General features: G+C 33.4%; 1 protein-coding gene across 1 annotated transcript; it reads left to right on the plus strand.

The window, feature by feature from the left end:
* The first annotated feature begins 1,618 nt into the window (after positions 1–1,618).
* LOC132758702 (hemocyte protein-glutamine gamma-glutamyltransferase-like) lies at positions 1,619–16,664 on the plus strand. The gene is made up of 16 exons (XM_060750398.1): positions 1,619–1,717; positions 2,477–2,635; positions 4,065–4,277; positions 4,909–5,175; positions 5,506–5,624; positions 5,973–6,083; positions 6,467–6,641; positions 7,173–7,311; positions 7,633–7,736; positions 9,886–10,048; positions 10,525–10,640; positions 11,033–11,112; positions 13,915–14,119; positions 14,759–14,919; positions 15,469–15,605; positions 16,286–16,664. The coding sequence occupies exons 2-16, from the start codon at positions 2,500–2,502 to the stop codon at positions 16,425–16,427; spliced, it is 2,268 nt and encodes a 755-aa protein (XP_060606381.1). The 5' UTR covers positions 1,619–1,717; positions 2,477–2,499; the 3' UTR covers positions 16,428–16,664.
* Positions 16,665–20,434: the final 3,770 nt, after the last annotated feature.

A 20,434-nucleotide genomic window follows, 5' to 3' on the forward strand; every position in this document is an offset into this window, starting at 1 on the left:
TAAATCTGTAAGTCGGTGCTTTATGTTTGCAATTTTGCATTATAATTAGGTAATTATGTATGGCAAGAATGAAGACCAGAAATAAATCGGTCAAAACTTGTGAATTGGCAAATAATTTGGAAATTTTACTCAAAACTACCAGATTTGAAGCAAGAGGCGATGAAAAATAGTCTGTGAATTCGTTTTTGACACATAATGCAAGATGTAAGACAAGCTTAATCATTAAAGTTTAATTTAGCACCTAAAACTCATTTTGGAAAGATAAAAATAACCATTTTTAACGGGTGTTTTTGTAGTATATACAGATGTTTTCCGACGAACTCCGTGACAGTTATCACAAGAACTCCTAAACAAGTTATCATAAGAACTCCATCCTACGTGTAACACTTCCTCCCCCGTGATATTAATTAATTATTTTTCATAAATATTGGATAAACGCATCTGTAGACACGTCATGTAACATTGTGTAGGGTGTGACGTTGTGTAGGGTGTGACGTTAAATGTTGAATAGATTATATTTGGTCAGAAAATATCCGACACTCTCTATTTAGATCACATAAATTTATTTCAAGGTTGGACGGCTACAAATGAGTAAAATAAATATTTAAAGAATCATGAAAATTGTACTAGAGAAAAATCTATCTACAGTTCTAGAAATGTAGAAATTTATTAATATTCGCAATTCAGGTAAAGCATTGAAAGTTTAATGCAAGACATGAGAATTGATGTTGTAATTGTAGAAACCATTTGTTAAAATGAAACTTTTATTCTTTCTGTTTTTTATTTGACTGACGCATTTGGTTACCAGTATCTGCAAGAACCCCTCCCAATTTTTCAGAGGTACGCATCTGTGTCCATGCACGTTCCAAAGGCGGCCCAGGCCCCGTGAAAAGATCAGGATCAAATTATTAGGATTTTATTTTCATTGTTTCATCAAACTAAAATTGATTGTATATTTTGCTAGATAAAAATGGTACATATTCAAAATGTTAATAAATTGCTGATTTGCAAAGAAACCAACCTATTTAGAGGTTAAACAATGGGGAATATTTGAGTTTTTAAATTTGATCCCAATCTTGATCCTTAAATGAGCCACGTCACGAAAAAACCACCATAATGGGTTTGCGACCAGCATGGATCCAGACCAGCCTGCGCATCCGCGCAGTCTGATCAGGATCCATGCTGTTCGCTAACAAACCCTATTATAAGTAGAGAAACTGATAGCGAACAGCATGGCTCCTGATCAGACTGCGCGGATGCGCAGGCTGGTCTGGATTCATGCTGGTCGCAAAGCCATTATGTTGGTTTTGTCATGACACGGCTCAAATCTTTTCGAACACGGGGCCTGGTTCTTTAAGGCACCTATAAATGATACCTATGCTTTAAGGTCTCTTCTTAACCGGAAACTGAGATTGGTTCAGCTATATACTATGTATACTAGCTGACTTCATAAATTAATATTTAAGGAATGTCTGAGTATTAAAAATTATGTTTATTGAACACACCCCCGGTTTACCCAAAACCGGTTGATGGAGTTTGAAAAACATAAAAGAGAAATTGCAGTATGATACACAGCGATATGTCTATCTTGTATATCGCTTCAATAAACTAATAAAGTATTTAAGGTGAAAAAGAATTTTGTAACTGGCAGGTTGTTGTAACTTAAAAGAAGTGGTAAATAAAATCACCGGATAAAAAGTCGCCTTTTAAAGTCAAGGTAAATAGTTTTCTTTTCTTTTTTTTAAATTTAAAGTGGTTTTAGATTTTGAGTTAAGATGATATTTAAGAACAAATTTCAACTTCTGTATTGCGAGAGTAATGATTATAACGTTGACAAGTGTATGCACTATTTACATGACTCTCATAAATGGATATTGGGGTTCATTTTAACTAGGTCCATATTTATATACGCCCATAGCTTTAATTTGTTGTGTGTTTATTTTATAGTGAGGCCTATAAATATTCTCTCTTTCGGCCAACCCAACTCTACGTAGAGAAACCCCGCCGATCCCTTTCTGTTTTTAAATAGCTTTTAGCCGTGAATTCTGTATCCGTCAGTTTTTGTTGCTGTTGTTTTTTTTAAGGGATTTTTTAGTTTGAAGTTTATGCTCTAAAGAAATTTTAAACATTTTATACACTGCAGTGGTATTTTATAAAAATGATACCCTTTCTAACGTTTTTCGACCTGACACTTTTACTTTCTATCTGAGATTTTTCAAAGAAAAAAAAAATCGATTACCTTGTAAAAGATTATAAGCACAAAAAACGTTTCCCTAAAGATTTGCCGTTTTTCAAAAGTACATAACAAAAAGGACAGCATTTTTTAGCTACACGAAACTTCGCACTTTTCAAGTGAAGTTAATTTCTCAATTTTATTTTGAGTATTGGCTGCTGGTAGTAGTTGAAAACGAATACTGCAAAAATGCGTTATTTTTCATGGACTTTATTATTATTATTATAGGGTTTTGTTTTGCAGGACCACCACGCTACGGCGATAGAATGGAGGGTAGGCGGAGGACATACAATCGGCACGAGCGTCCACGAAACGACTTTATGTCGGACTACGAAACTTATCTTTGGGGCTCGAACCGCTATGTTAATTACAATTCTTCCTCATCGTCGACCTATGGTGAAGGTAAACAATTACAAGAAATTACACTCATTCATTTATATATATGTTCGTTTTCTTTTGCATTCAACGATTTTTTCTATAAACTTGTTATATATTTTTAAACAAAACTCAGGTGCATGACTGTGCTCATTTTATTGTTTTATATGTCATTTTAACATACAAAATAAATTGTTTAAGATACTAGTAGTGTAATAAACGAATAAATATATAAAATAAGTACATGCATACTAGTGGTTAGAAACAAATTTTTTAACGTCTGAGTTAAACCGCTACCTCACTGAACTCGAAGTTACGCCTCATTAAACTTGTTTAATTTCAATTTCTTTAAGATAAGATACCTATAGCTTATCTATTTGTAAACGTACCGTGACGAATATTATAAATATGTGAACTTGCAGCAGGGTGCAATACGAGCTTTATAAATTACTGGATTAACCTGACTAAATATTACGGTGTTCCGTTTGGACACGTTTGGACAATCGTGACATTTTATTTATTCTGTACCCGCGATGCACGATGGTACGATGGTGAAAACGCGATGGCACGATGGTACGATGGTGAAAACACGATGGTACGATGGTGAAATCACGATGGTACGATGGTGAAATCGCGATGGCGCGATAGTACGATGGTGAAAACGCGATGTTACATCGCGTTTTTACCATCGTACCATCGTGATTTCACCATCGTACCATCGCGTTTTCACCATCGTACCATCGCGTTTTCACCATCGTTCCATCGTGCATCGCGGGTACAGAATAAATAAAATGTCACGATTGTCCAAACGTGTCCAAACGGAACACCGTAAAATATACACCAAACCTATTATATTTCATGATGCATGTATGGTGTCTTTGAATTTGAAAACACAAACTATCATGACGTAATTTCCATACATTTTAGGGACTGTGTGGTATCAGTTTTGCCTCATTGGTCATTTTCCAGTACCTTTTTAGAACAGAAGTAAGACATAAAGCAACGGCATATCTTGTCCGCTCATCGATTTCTAAATGACTGTTTCATAGAGAGCGTGACGAGATGACACGAATATTTTAAACCTTAAAAATAAACATTAAACTTTTATTTGACCGTATCAAGTTCATGTTATAAGCAACCGGAAACTAGTAACCAATATCATAAACATGTTATACCAAAAATAAATAAAAAATACGCAAATCTAAAACAAATCGGTGTAAATATTTGCTTCATTATTTGATAACATTGAAGATGATAATTCAACATATATAGAGCTAAAGTGGTCAATTCAGATAAATGATACCATTTATATTGAAAGCTTATATAATGACACGTGACTGAAGTAGACACATTTTCTGCTAGAAATTATACGTACATTAAAACGGAATTTATAATTCTAGATGGCCGTAACAGAACTCCGTACAAATAGTAAGCCACTATGTAAATGTATTTTAAGGTTACGGAAGCCTGAAAGTGACCGGGATTGACATGAATATCAGATATAACACAGAGACCCACCGAACTAAAGACTTTGATATCACCAATGCCAAATTGTATGACAGTCGTCAAGTGCTTGTCGTAAGACGAGGGCAGAAATTCTACATGAAGTTTACATTTGACAGGCATTTTAACCCTGAAAATGATGATGTTCGAATAATTTTTCAATTTGGTAAGACTATACGCTTATCTGTTGATTGGACTAAAATACATAATTATATACACATCTTTACATACATACTTAAAGGGCGGATAGATTGTAGAAAATGTTACTAAACACATTCTGTTCAGAACTGGATTATATTAACTTGCATAAAATCTTATCTTTAAGTCCATCTTTTAAAATTATACATAGTTTATGGCTGCAGTATTTATTTTATGATTAAGTCCTTCTTCATCGATATCAATAATATATATTGTCATAAAACACTTTAAATAGTTTTGAGATAGAATTTATTGTTTTATTCTCAAAAAATGAATAGTTGCTAACGTTACCAGATTCAGTTTTACATTGTACGGAAGCCGATTAGGGTCATTTGAAATTTGAAAAAAAAATGCAATTCATGCAATCATAATAATTATAATTATATAATTATAATTATATTGAAAACCTCCTAGATGTAATCAATACTGGTCTCGACTATAAATTTTTATCATGTCTTATCCAAATAATTCATCATAGGCTTTATCGTGCCAGTAATAGAAACGCGCTTACGTGGTATAAATCGCACTATTACGCTAAAGTAATTCTTTATCTAAATCATACGTATATTACGATAATCAACTCTCGTGATATTTTCTAGGAAAACGTCCACTTCCTTCTAGAGGAAGCCATGTGGAGCTCAAACTTTCCTCACATTCAAGTTACGGAGAGAGTAAGTGGAATCTCAATACTGAGTCGATAGATGGCGCGTCTGTGACGTTCAGCGTAGATACTCCGCCTTCTTGCCCAGTTGGTAAATGGCATGTAAAAATAGATGTTCAACAACATGGAAGAAATGCAAATTCAAATGTGTTGAGATTTGGTTACAAATATCCAATCTACATATTGTTTAATCCATGGTGTGAAGGTGAGTGGCATTTGAGCATGTAACATTTTTCTTAATTTCATGTTTGGGTCCCCACATTAAAACGACAGCTTCTACAACATGTTTACAGATATACGTTAACACTATGTAAAAGTGTGTGTTATATACAGGCTGTACATCATCATCATCATCATCATCATTACCACCATCACCACCAATACCATCAACAACATCCCCACCATCACAATCATCATCATCTGATTCATCATCACGAACATCATTATTACCATCATTATCATACAACAGTTAGGGACAGCTACAACGAAATCACATATTTTCTTTCACTAAATCTTTCAAACATTGTTATTTTAGATGACCAGGTATATATGAAGGATGGCGATTTACTGAAAGAATACATTCTGAATGAAACGGGAAAACTTTACGGCGGAAGTGCGAAAAAGATAACTTTTATTCCATGGAACTTTGGACAGGTGATTTACTTTTATGTCTAAGCAATGCTGATTTTTTATGCGGCACTGTTTTTTTTCTTTCGTTTTTTTGTTTGTTTGTTGTTTTAATTTGTGTTTTTTTTTTCATACAACAAAATTGTTATTTTTTATATGAACTGAATATAACTGAGGTAAACCTTACTTGTCTTGTTACTATGGCCGCACGGCGACGTTTTAACTAACTTTTAAGAACACCAATCCGTATGTCATTTCTAAAATGCGCCTGTATCATTACGCATTCCACATTTTCGATGACATTGAATTAAATTTTAAAAAGAATATTGCATGCCACAGTTTATTTGTTCATGTTTGTTTTGTTAATTCTACCAGTTTACAGGCAATGTCCTTGACTGTGTGATGTTTCTTCTGGACGAGTTATCAAACCTGCCCGATAATAAACGAGGCGACGCTGTCCATGTATCTCGTGAAATCTCGAGTTTGGTGAGTTTTGGGTGTTTTTTTTACAAGTAATAATGCGGATGATTATCCAATGTTCTTGAGAAATGTATTGAATATGTTTTAATTTAGAAAATCGGAAATGTGGCTTTAACACTCAAATTCAACACCGAATTGTGGATATTTTCATTAAGTAGATTTTCCTGCGCATTCCACTTTAATAATTGGATTTTTTCGGAACACAAGATACACCAATAAAAAACCATTGACTTAATGTTGTGCAAAAAGACCAACAGTACCATTTGCGTGCTCTATAATGTTCTAAACGGTGGCTGAATAAATGACTGCAAAAGACGTATATAACGTTTTAATAAAGTCGCATGTGAAATTTTATAAATTTTGGTAGAGTATGTATTTGTGTATTTAAGGTGAATAGTAATGACGAAAATGGGGTCATTATCGGAAACTGGAGTGGTCACTATGACGACGGAACTTCGCCGCTTGGTTGGACCGGAAGTGCGTCAATTCTAGATGAATATTTCAAATATAAGAAACCTGTGAAGTATGGTCAATGTTTTACGTTTTCTGGAGTTGTTACAACCGGTAACTTTTTTACAAATATAATCATAAATCAAATGAATCTGATTTCTATAAAAATCAAGCCTTAATGGAGCTCCACAGAAGTCTTAAAGTTAAAGCTAAAAACTTTCATAAATATAACGTTTCTCAAAATTCAAATAAAAAAATCGATATTAAGTGCAATTCTTAGAGAGAATTGAAATCGCTTTTCATTTTTAGGTTATTTTGAACATTAATGTGTTTTGGAAAAACGAAGTGAGCGAATTATCTGATTTGCATACTTGTTATTGCTAAAGACTTACATCAATTGGTATAAAGGTCTCGAAACATGTTAAAGTTCATTTTACTTTCTAAATTCAAACGTTTTAACAAAGTGAACCTGCTCTTTCATTGGCAACATAAGTATGCAACCTGGATGAAAACAGTTTTCAGTATTGTGTTTCATAAAAGTTAAAGACTTTCTGATTTATTCGAGAAGTTATCAACAAATGTCTAGTATTAGATACTAGTATAAGTGGAATTAGTAGTACTAGTGTGATGGTCTTGTTATTTCAGTATGTAGAGCTCTAGGTATACCAGCAAGATCTGTGACAAATTACAATTCAGCACACGACACTGATGGTAGTATCACAGTAGATACATATTTTGATAGAAATTTTGAAGAAATTGGAGAGCTTAATACAGATTCTATTTGGTAAGACAATGTTTTAATTACATCTTGTTTGAATAAAGATAAATGTTAATTGATCTTGCTTTGATCGTGAATTATTGTATGTTTTATGTAAGTTTTCCTATGCTTGGAAATATTCTGTATATGATTCATGTACATGTATATATTATGGACTGGTCTTTTTTTCTGATATATTCCGTCTTCTTTAATTTTTCATGATACATGTACAAAATGTATATGTTAGCATATCCGAGGAGTATGCATGTTGTTCTTTTATGTTTAATTAAAATGATACTAAAGTAACTTATGTAGAATTTTCATACAGACTTTACAATATATATTTAGGAATTTTCATTCATGGAATGATGTGTGGATGACTCGACCAGATCTACCACCAGGATATGATGGCTGGCAAGCTATAGATTCTACACCGCAAGAACAGAGCAAGGGTAGGTCTCAAACAAATAGTTCTAACATGAATTTCGAGTACATATTATTAAAGAATCAACATAATATTATACATTTTGCCCGCACTTTGAAGTCGCCTACGTCGTTACAAAATTTACTCAATTATATAAAAATGTGTATTGCATGTGTCGGAACCGTTAGAATTGTATGGAATGCCGGTAGGGACATGCCACTTTGCTTATTTGCCAACTACTTAATTGATTATTTGCTAATTGCTGATTTGCCAATTTGCTGATTTGCCAATTTGCTTATTTGCTTATTGCTTATTTGCTTATATACATAAATTTTTATGCTATTGTCAGGCGACACGTCCGACTCGCGAAGTTCTTGTTTGATATAAAATAACAAGTCTTTGTAGACTTTATTTCAAGCTCATGAACCTATATCATGTTATTATGTTTATAAAGTTTTGTTAATTATAACTTGTGACAATTATGATCAATCCATCGATCATTACCTAGAATATAGGTAGAAAGACAGATGGATACTTTTTAATCAATTTCGAAAAAAATAAATTCAGTTTCAGAAAGTAGTTGTTTTTTTTAATTATCTTGAGTTTCAGTTTTAGCTTGCATACAAAGTACATGTACATGAAGAAGCTGTGCCCGTTATATACTGAATGTCAAGGTCACCAATGTATTGTACAAAGTAGCCTTTGTTTTTCTGTCATATCTCTGTTACTATTGCTTATATCTAACTGTAACTTCACATAAGCATTAAATAGGCAGCATGCATACACAATATTCAAAGAGGCTTTGTCCATTATACCCTAGGTCATGATCATGGTCATGGTCACCTGATAGCATGTAAATATTACAACATGAAGAAATGGAAAAGTGTGACCAAATTTCAAAAACATTGAACCAAAGCAAAATGTTGATGCACACACAGACAAAAGTGATCTCAAAATCTTACAGAGCTAAAAACGCAGCCTATTGCTTAAGTGCAAAGACAAACACCCGTGTTAAGCATGCACCAATTAATGTATCATTTGTGATACTATGTGTTCATACCACTAAAATGAGGCCCTCTGTGACAAATCTGCTGAGAATAACGACATTTTATATGCCATAAAATAAGAAATAGTTTTGTTTTCAAATTCTTTTATTTTCAATCTTTACCCAATAATTTTCACTTATATATGACTAATCAAGTGTTTATTATGCCATCAATCTCTGACTTAAGCTGCACAAACAGATCTATAGCTGCAACACATTATAAGGCATTCTCAAGCACAGATGCTGGCGGGTCAGATCCTGCCCCTAACGTGATACGCGTCTGTAAACACTATATCAAAACTATTTTAAATTTTATTTAAATACGAATTGGACATTTGTTACAACGATAAAACCATTAAGTATTTTATTGAGACTTGGTCGTATATGGCATTTTTTCATACCGGTATATGTAAAAATTGCTTGAAAACCAGTTTTAACGATGTCCAATTCGTGTTTAAATATTAAAATATTTTAAAAAGGGGCACGTATCATGTTGGGGTACGGGATCTGACCCCCAAGCGTCTGTGTTCTCAAGGACATGTCAGCCATCAGTTGTAGACATATATCTGCGTATATCTGCGTAGGCATCACTGCAACTAAATTCATTGACCAACAGTATTCTTGGAAAAACACTGAATTTACAAGAATGCTGTTGGTAAAAGTTAACAGATCTGACTCAACTAGTTGTCTGTAGTCAGATTTTCCATATTTTTCCGGCACAGTGTAAAGTATTTCTATTGCAAAAAAGCAAATTAGCAATTGGCAAATAAGCAAATACGTAAACCAGCGGTTAACAAATAAGCAAATTAGCAATTCAGCAATTGGCAAATAAGCAACTTTGTCGTTAAGACTATCAGCCATTAGCAAATAAGCAAATCGGCAATTAGCAAATAAGCAATTCAGCAATTGGCAAATAAGCAAATTGGCATGTCCCTACCGGCATTCCATAGAATTGACATATAAATCATCTCTTGTTCCAGCACCTAAAATGATATCATTACTGTAAGATTCCATTTTTAGCATAGCTACATGTGAGAAAAACCAAATTTCAAATACGTTTCCGGTTATGTACATGTATATGGTGTAATTCTTGACAAATGCCAGTATTATATTATCATTTATTTACTTGTAGGAATTTACTGCTTAGGACCGATGTCATTGAAGGCAATCAAAAGTGGGCGTGTTTATCTTCCATATGACGGTCCAATGGCATTTGCCGAAGTGAACGCTGACAAAATACTATGGATGAGTTATTCACCAGGCAAGCTTCGAGCTGTGAAGACAGATAAAAGTTTGTATGTATTGAGTCTAAAAGAAACAAAAAATGTTGATTATAATGTATTGATTAATATTTTATGTCGCTACAGATGCAATGTTGAAGATAAGTTGAAAAATAGGCCTCATTTCATGCGTGCATTCTGGCCGATTGGCTTGTAAGTTGCTCATGTCTTGATTATGGTAAGTAAGCAATGGACTTAACCTTTTTAGATCCAGAACGGGATAAATCTGGTATGAAAATCAGCATAAGAACGTACAAAGTGTTCCTACTACATTGCTTTGCCCTTACATCACCGGGAACAGGGTGTAAAATTGTGCGGCACATCTTGCTCTTACTCACCGAAGATGATCCATATTGTACTTTTCATCTCATTACCTGAATCCTGTTTGACTACTTCAATAAAAATGGCAGACTTTTCAGTTTCATGGTTATTTTCATTAAACCGTTTCAACCTTGTACTAACTTAATATGTATGTTATATTTGTGATATAGTGTTGGAAAGTTAATCAGTACGAAGAAACCATTGACTAATTCAGCATCAACTGATTGGATGACTGGATTAGATAAAGATAGAGAAGATATAACCGACCAATATAAATATTTGGAAGGTTTGTAACAGCTATTATTCTGAAACTTTGTGAGTGTCGTGGGCGCAGTCTTACTAAACTGATATACAAGATATTGGTTACTAAAAATTAATACCTGTTTGTTTGTTTTTTGTCTTCAATACCTTAGAATGAAAACAATATTCAGTAAAAAAATATCAAAGCAAAAGGCCAGTATCTTAATTTGAATTTGATAATTCAAATTTAAACGTATTCCTTTTAAGTCCAGAAAAATTACTTAAATTCGGGAGTCTTTGTGTTTGTTAGATTAATTTAAAGAATTTTAGTTTGGGCCTACGTAAATTAATTAATTAATTAGTGTTTATTTACTATTAGTTTGCTGCTTTATTACAACCTAATACAACGTTGTGCACAATTTATACAACACATTTTAGGTACAGAAGAAGAGCGCATTGCAGTTGAAGAGGCCAAGTCGTATAGAGCTAATGATGACTCTGAAGATGACAATAAAAAGGTAGAGTTCTTTCACCAATGATTCGCTTTTATCGTATGATTTTCAAAGTCCAGGAACGTTTTTTAGAAATGATGCTATTAATGTAAATGAAAAAAGAATTTTACTTTTTACTTGTATTTACAAATACAACATCTTCAAACTACCAACAATACAATGTACATAATATTGTTCGACGTCGCAGTGGGAGCTATATAGACCACGGAAAGTGCAAATTATTCACAGAATAATATCGTCAATGATTCTTTACAAAGCATTGTAGGAGCACATTTGTCTCGGAGCACATTTGTCTCACGAAGTGTGACCGATGTGTTCGTAAATATCCATATTTGCGACAAATTGGATATGAGACAGATGTGTTCAACACACAATAGAAAGGACACTTGAAGCACATTTGTCTCACATTTTTCCATAACATTATTAAAAGGTAATGATTATGCTCATCTGTATACCGGCTACCAGCCATTGTTCTGTGTTTTCTGTATCTATAATACCGTTTTGTGGTCACTTCCGGTCAGTCAAAAATGCATAGGAATCATTTATTAAATTATAAACAATATACCTGTTCTGCATGTCACAATGAAATTTTTTACATGTGCAGCATCCAGAACCTAAACACATATGCAGCAAGTCTATTCTTATCGTTATTAATTGTGATACGTTTATTTTTCAATGCTTAAAGTTTTATAAATGTTTTATGGCACTAGAAATATTCTTAGCAAAAACAAGGTAGTATCTACGGTGGCATAAAGGGGCCATAGAATTTTCTTATTTGTTACGTGCGCACACGATAGCTTTTACGTGGCCACGCGATACTATTACGTGCGCACGTGATAGCAATTACGTGCGCACGCGGATATGTATTCCGCATTTGGACCCTGACCGGGATCCTCGGATGAATAGTTCGACGCCCCGTGTATGTGTCTAGAGCCTACAGTGGTTAGGGGCAAGTGTTGTTTTTTTTTTAATCACTCGGCCACGGAGGCCCTTAAATGATCTATAAAAGAAAATAAGAAGACCATTACACACTATTCTGTTTCCATCAGAAATATATGTATAAAAAATTGTCATTCTCTCAGATCCGCCATTGAAAAAGCACTTAAAACATGCATGAGTTCCTGAAATAATCCGGGTTATGCCATAATTATGGAATATCGGGCCACTCAGAATCGGGCGAGACGCGACATTCCGATAAGACACGAAGCGAGACACGATATTGTATCACAAGATCTCGCAATGTCGAAGTATCCCGTACCACGAGATTTCCGAAATGAATAAATTTTTACTTCTTTAGATAGGGCAAGTATGAATTCATTAATATTCATTAATATTCAAATAATGATTTCTATGAAGTAAGATGCTTGTAAGCGATAAATGTAAAATAATGCGTCATGAAAGTAGATAAATGTAAACAAAGTAGTATTTTGACTTCAATACAAATTCTAAATCACTTCAACTGTACAAACTGCAAAAAAGCAGCAGATGAAACAATGCTTCAGGTAATTAGCCAATGAGAAACTTTTTGGAGCTATAAGATAAAAAACTTTTAAAGAATACAAATAATAGCATTTCTCTGGCATAATGGGCCTTTAAGTGATTTTATGTAGACTATAAATGGACTACTACTTAGCGGTATATGACCTGGAATCAATTTCCTGTCTCGCGTCGACGAACGAGATGAGCAGCGAGACGCGAGATTTCGCTAGACGCATGATTTCGGCGAGATGCAGAACGAGTCACGATATTATATCATTCAATATCAACCGATTACGGTGTTTCGTTTGGACATAAGTAACATTTTTGTCGAGACTCCCTGAACAGCTATGCACAATGGTACAAAAGTGAAATTGAGATGGTACGATGATTAAACACGATGGCACGATGGTGAAATCACGATGATGTGATGACACGATGGAGAAAATAATATCGCGTTTTCATCATCATACCCCATCGCAGTTTCATCATACCGTACCATCGTATTTTCACCATCGTAACATCGTCTTTCACCATAGTACGATCACGTTTTCATCATCGAGCCCTTCGTTGTTTCACCATCGTACAATTGTTGTTTTACTATCGCACAATCGTTGTTTCACGTTCGTACCATTGTGTTTTCACCGTCGCACCATGGCGTTTTCATCACGTACCATCGTGCTTTCGCGCTGTCACCATTGTACCATCGTGAACGGGATTTAGTATGTTTCAATGTACGCCTTCAGGTTAAGCCAATCAATTTTTTTGAAATTAGAGATATTAATAATTAATAGTTTCACTTAAAGTTTTCATCAAGAAAGCATAAGCAAACCTATTGATGATTACACTTGACATGGGGTGAAACGGCGAACCTCGATTCTAAAAAAAAACTTCTGCCGTGGAGAAATATATGACAAATAATTCATAAAAAAGACATGAGACAAATGTGCTTTATTGTCCCTTAAAAACACATGAGACAAATGTGCTTTCTTGTCCCTTAAAAAACTTGTTTGGAGCACATTTGTCACACAAATGAGTTTTTTTGGTAGACATTTGAGGTCCCATTTGTCTTATGTGGGACAAATGCGACCGCATCGGTCTTACGTAAGACAAATGTGCTCCGAGACAAATGTGCTCCTACAAAGCATAATCTGTCGACTGCATTGTATCTACACTAGTTTTGCAGATTATTTTTTTATAATTATTAGCATCTTTTCGATCACTTAACTGACAAATATAATCTGAAGAGTAAATGCGCGGATATCATTTCTTTTTTATTTCTCAATTATACCCATATAAAGAATTACGATGCTAATTAAAAATATTCCGTAGGATGTTGAATTTGAACTCAGTGCTGACAATAACACATTTATCGGGGAAACATTACAAGTTTCACTAAAAGTAACGAATCAGAGAAGCAAAAAGACAAGGACGGTTGTCGGTCTAATTAACGTGAAGACCATTTATTACACGGGAGTCCCGTACAAAGAGGTAGTAAAGGGAAAACTCCCAAGAACTGCAATCAGCGGCAAGGATGGTATACTATTTTGATCTCTCTTCCTTTTCGTTTATGTAATCTCATTTCTATGCGATATTCTGTTATACTTGATCAAAATAGATTGATAGGACCATAAGTGTTGTATTACAGCATCAATCTTATATTTATAATAAGTGAAATATTAGTATGATATAAACACTGAATTAAAAATTAGATTGGTAACAAAATCAAAACAAATCTTAATAATTTAAAATATGAAATATTAATTATGCATACACATGCTTACTGACCTAATTATAATAGATGATTTATAGTACAAATGGTTAATGATTTATGATAATAAAAAAGGTTTATGGTTTACGATTGCACAAACAGTTAATGGTTTTTGATAATACAAATGGTTTATGATTTTATAAATTGTAACGGTTTATGATAATACACTATGCCTTATTATTTATCATAACACTAGACGATGATGATATATGGTAACACTAACGGTTAATGATTTATGATAATACAAATAAGTACCTTTGAAATTACTGAAACGTTAATGCGTTATCATTGAAAACAGGGTAAAACGACTATAACAAACCCATCGTTGATGCTTCTTGTTAATATCAGTGTGTTAATGATTTGTATCATGTTGTTACCAAAATCTATATCTTGTTTGTTCACTAGAGAAGATGTTCAGGATAGACGTGCCAGTAAACCTTTATTTGGACAAATTAACAGATCATTTTTTCCTCAGTGTCACGTGTTCATGTATGATTGAAGAAACAGAGCAAACATTTGCCGACACTGTGGAAGTTCGACTGCGAAAACCTCATCTTACTATAGAGGTACTGTCTGCATGACTTCTTTAACAAAGCGTTTGTTGTTAATTTCACGATTTGTTTACAAATGAATCCAGATGTTATAAACTAATGCAGTACGTAGAGAAAAAAGAAGTTTAAAAATTTTCCAAAAGGGGACATATGACGCATTGAACAAATGCATAGATATCCGAGGATATTCACATTTATGATTTCATATAAAGAAGTTACTGCTAGCTATATAAATCATTTTCTTAGTCCCGATTGCAGACTATAACCAGTGCTTTTGTAGCATGAAGAAATTCGAAGTCATGACCTGAGGATGGCTCGAACAAAATACTTCTTGATTTAGCTGCAGACGCGTTAACCACTAGGTCACAGCTTCCGTACTTTTCATACTGATATTCTAATAAGACTATAATTAACTTGACTTACCGTATACGTAAATATGTACAGTTATAGGCTTTGCCACATTGCTTGACTTTAACCATTGGTGCGGCTCTATTTTTTAGCATAAAAACTTTCATAAAAAAAATTATTTACCAGTAACACAATTTTATTTAATCATAACTATAGGCACCAGATACTGGATATATTGGACAGCCGTTCAAAGCTGAGACAACATTCACAAACCCATTACCTGTACCACTAACAAACTGTTACCTGCGAGCTGAAGGTCCCGGAAGACAGCTCCCTATCACATACAAGCTGCAGTAAGCATCAGTTTCTATATATTGCTGCGTTAGTTTTCTTTTCAAACTAATTTATTAAAAAAATAATATATTACTGATAAATGTAGACATGTGAAAAATTGCAATTTCAAATTAATTCGGAACATACGATGTCTTACCCAGAAGTAAGTTTTAAATAAAGACGAATACCAGTGATTTGTTAAAAACATCGATTTCTAAACATTAATTCCCAAAGAATCATATAGATTAGAATTAATGTTATGACGTTACTACTAAAGACCGGTGGGGACATTTCCAGAGTATTCATAGTTGAAATGTCACCATTGGTCTTTAGTATGTTACGCCCTCTCTCGTTCTGGCTTCAAATAAAATGTGCATCATATAAAAGGGAACAACGCGATTACGCCAAATCGAAATAAGCATTTCACAAATTTTATTAATACTGAAGCTTTTCTTTGCCATATACTCCAATATCAAATTTGACATTATCATCATTTTCATATAAGAACAGAAAGTTTTTTTTTTAATTTATGCACTTAGCATAAATTTTTGTTGTTACCTGTTTGGTTTAATTTGATATTATTATATGTCATGTTTTTTCTTTGTAAAACCATTTATCAAAATGGTAGATTTTAATGATTCTGCATGGCAATACATGTACACATATGTACATAATCCTTTTCATATTTATATATTTTCAGGGGAATTAATCAAGGCCAAGCGGTGAAAATTATTGTGGAGTTTACTCCTGTCAAAGCTGGAGAAAAAGAAATCATCATGAACTGTACGAGTGACCAACTGGCTAATATAAATGCTACACGTCCCATATATATTAACGGATAAAGCGGCAAAAAGACCAAATAATATAAAAGTTTATGTTCATAAACTCATATGAATAATTATGATATGATGACCAACTGATTAAGATGTGAAATAATCAAATAGAATTAATTCATATTGGCAATATCTATTGGTTATTCAATATTGATACGTTTATCTTTTGAAATCATTTCCCATACATGTATGAATATTTATTATGATTTATATAATGTGCAATAAACTCAAACACTACTAGCCTTATGGAAAGCTTATTTATATTATTTCAATTATATTGTTTATTTATGTAATAAATATATAAAAAAAATACACTGTAGTTTTGTCTGTCTAAAAATGTGACGAGGTGGTGTTGGTAGTTTCCACTCCGGATCACGACAGTAAGCCACATTGAATTTACCAGAGCACAATTCAGCCACCGCATCGTTCCTTGGAAGGCTGTCAAGAGTTTCCTTCACTTTCGCAAGAAACTGGTTACTTCAGTACATATCAGAGCAGAGGTACAGTGCAAATGACCGAAGATAGAATTTCATGATCAATCACAACGAAAGTGACCTGCGCCGTCCGGAAATCGAACCCGATTCACAGTCCAACGCTCAACCTTAACCGGACATTGAGTTTACAGACTTATATATATTGTAACTTAATGTGTCCGGACCGTTACATTGAGTTAACAGACTTATATATATTGTCACTTAATGTGTTCGGACCGTAATATTGAGTTAAACAGACTTATATATATTGTAACTTAATGTGTCCGGACCGTAACATTGAGTTAACAGACTTATATATATTGTCACTTAATGTGTCCGGACCGTAACATTGAGTTAACAGACTTATATATATTGTCACTTAATGTGTCCGGACCGTAACATTGAGTTAACAGACTTATATATATTGTCACTTAATGTGTCCGGACCGTAATATTGAGTTAACAGACTTATATATATTGTAACTTAATGTGTCCGGACCGTTACATTGAGTTAACAGACTTATATATATATTGTCACTTAATGTGTTCGGACCGTTAATATTGAGTTAACAGACTTATATATATTGTCACTTAATGTGTCCGGACCGTAACATTGAGTTAACAGACTTATATATATATTGTAACTTAATGTGTTCGGACCGTAATATTGAGTTAACAGACTTATATATATTGTAACTTAATGTGTCCGGACCGTAACATTGAGTTAACAGACTTATATATATTGTCACTTAATGTGTCCGGACCGTAACATTGAGTTAACAGATTTATATATATTGTCACTTAATGTGTCCGGACCGTAACATTGAGTTAACAGACTTATATATATTGTCACTTAATGTGTCCGGACCGTAACATTGAGTTAACAGACTTATATATATATTGTCACTTAATCTGTCCCATCTTTTTTTCAAATATCACGTGACACCTTGATATAACTCATACAATACAAAACAAGAATAAATAATTGAGGTTTAATTTACAATCGACAGGGAACTAATAAGTAGATACAATTATTTACTCTTAAGATAAAAAGTAAAATTGCTGGGTAGTTTTTTATTTGAAACCCGCATCGTAAAAAAAAGGCTAATTTTTGTACCAATTAAAAAAAATTATCTTATTTGAAAAAAAGCCCTTTTTTAAATTTTGCCCAAAAAAATAGAAAACCGACCAAACCCCCCCCCCCCACACACACAACCCCAAAAAAATAACACATTTCCGCAAAAACCCAATGTTAAAAAAACACAATTTGGGAAACCTATCAATTTTAAATTTTAAATTTCAAAAGTAAAATTAAAAATCGAAATTTTGGATACAGAAAACGCCCAAGAAAATAGCAACAATAAAATTTCCCTGAAAAAATTTAAAAGTTGTCCTGGGCCCAAAATTTTAACAGTGTAAATGTAATTAAAACACTTAAATGAACCCCCAAATGTTTAAATGTACCATCAGCTAAAAAATGTATACATCATATGTAAATGTACACATCAGCTGTGAATCTACACATCATATGTAAATCTACACATCAAATGTAAATCTACACATCAACTGTAAATGTACACATCAACTGTAAATGTACACATCAACTGTAAATGTACACATCAGCTGTAAATGTACACATCAGCTGTAAATGTACACATCAGCTGTCAATGTACACATCAGCTGTCAATGTACACATCAGCTGTAAATGTACACATCAGCTGTAAAATTATACATCAGCTGTAAATGTACACATCAGCTGTCAAATGTACACATCAACTGTAAATGTACACATCAACTGCAAATGTACACATCAACTGTAAATGTACACATCAGCTGTAAATGTACACATCAGCTGTCAAATCTACACATCAGCTGTAAATGTACACATCAGCTGTAAAATTATACATCAGCTGTAAATGTACACATCAACTGTAAATGTACACATCAACTGTAAATGTATACATCAGCTGTAAAATCTACACATCAGCTGTAAATGTACACATCAGCTGTAAATGTACACATCAGCTGTAAATGTACACATCAGCTGTAAATGTACACATCAGCTGTAAATGTACACATCAGCTGTCAAATGTACACATCATATGTAAATGTACACATCAACTGTAAATGTATACATCAGCTGTAAATGTACACATCAGCTGTCAAATGTACACATCAACTGTAAATGTATACATCAGCTGTAAAATGTATACATCAGCTGTAAATGTACACATCAGCTGTCAAATGTACACATCAACTGTAAATGTATACATCAGCTGTAAATGTATACATCAGCTGTAAATGTACACATCAGCTGTCAAATGTACACATCAACTGTAAATGTACACATCAACTGTAAATGTACACATCAGCTGTAAATGTACACATCAGCTGTAAATGTATACATCAGCTGTAAATGTACACATCAGCTGTCAAATGTACACATCAACTGTAAATGTACACATCAACTGTAAATGTACACATCAGCTGTAAATGTACACATCAACTGTAAATGTACACATCAACTGTAAATGTACACATCAACTGCAAATGTACACATCAGCTGTAAATGTATACATCAGCTGTAAATGTACACATCAGCTGTCAAATGTACCACAATCTAAAGCGTCTGCATATGTTTAAAGCAGCAGTAAATGTATAGATCAGCTTTTAATGAACACACCAGATGTTAATGCTCACATCAGCTGTAAATGTACACATCAACTGTAAATGTACACATCAGCTGTAAATGTACACATCAGCTGTAAATTTACACATCAGCTGTTAAAGTACACATCAGCTGTAAAATTATACATCACCTATAAATGTATACATGAGCTGTAAATGTACATATCAGCTGTAAATGTACACATCAGCTGTAAATGTACACTTAAGCTGTAAATGTACTTTGTACACGGTAAAATGTGAGAACACTGAATTGCAAACAGATGCGAATGCACGATGCGAATGTTTCTAGTGGATTACAAGTGCAAAGTCGTAGCAGATGCAATCATATTGAAACAATATTTGTTGAAAGTGAAATAAATTAATAGGAGACGCAGTGAATTCAGTAGCCCCAGATAATGTTGGTTTTACTTTTGGTACGACCATTTTGTATGTGCCGTATAATTTTTCTAAGGATATACTGAGGTTTTTATAATATAATAAAATATTATTAAAGTAAATAACTATCAAGTTGAAATCAATCCGCAGACGAACAAAAGTAATATCCATTCAATATACTGATGCAAATGCACTTTTATTTGTTAATATCGATGTATATGACATTTTATTTTTTGTAAATAAATTTCTGCATAATTATTATATATTATGTTAATTTTCAATTATAATCAGAGAGACCATTTCACAAGTTCATGAACTAAAGACAGTATAGAACGACGGTCTATCGAAATTATTAAAACGAGAATAATTTATTCACCAATAAAGCAAATTTTAAACTGCGAGGATGCACACTTCTTTCATTGTGCAATAGCGTATTATTACATATACGGGCACGACCCAATCGTGTTCCACACGAATAGTT

Source organism: Ruditapes philippinarum, unplaced genomic scaffold, assembly GCF_026571515.1.
Source record: "Ruditapes philippinarum isolate M1 unplaced genomic scaffold, ASM2657151v2 ctg2098_1_1_1_1, whole genome shotgun sequence".
Classification (NCBI taxonomy): Eukaryota; Metazoa; Mollusca; class Bivalvia; order Venerida; family Veneridae; genus Ruditapes; species Ruditapes philippinarum.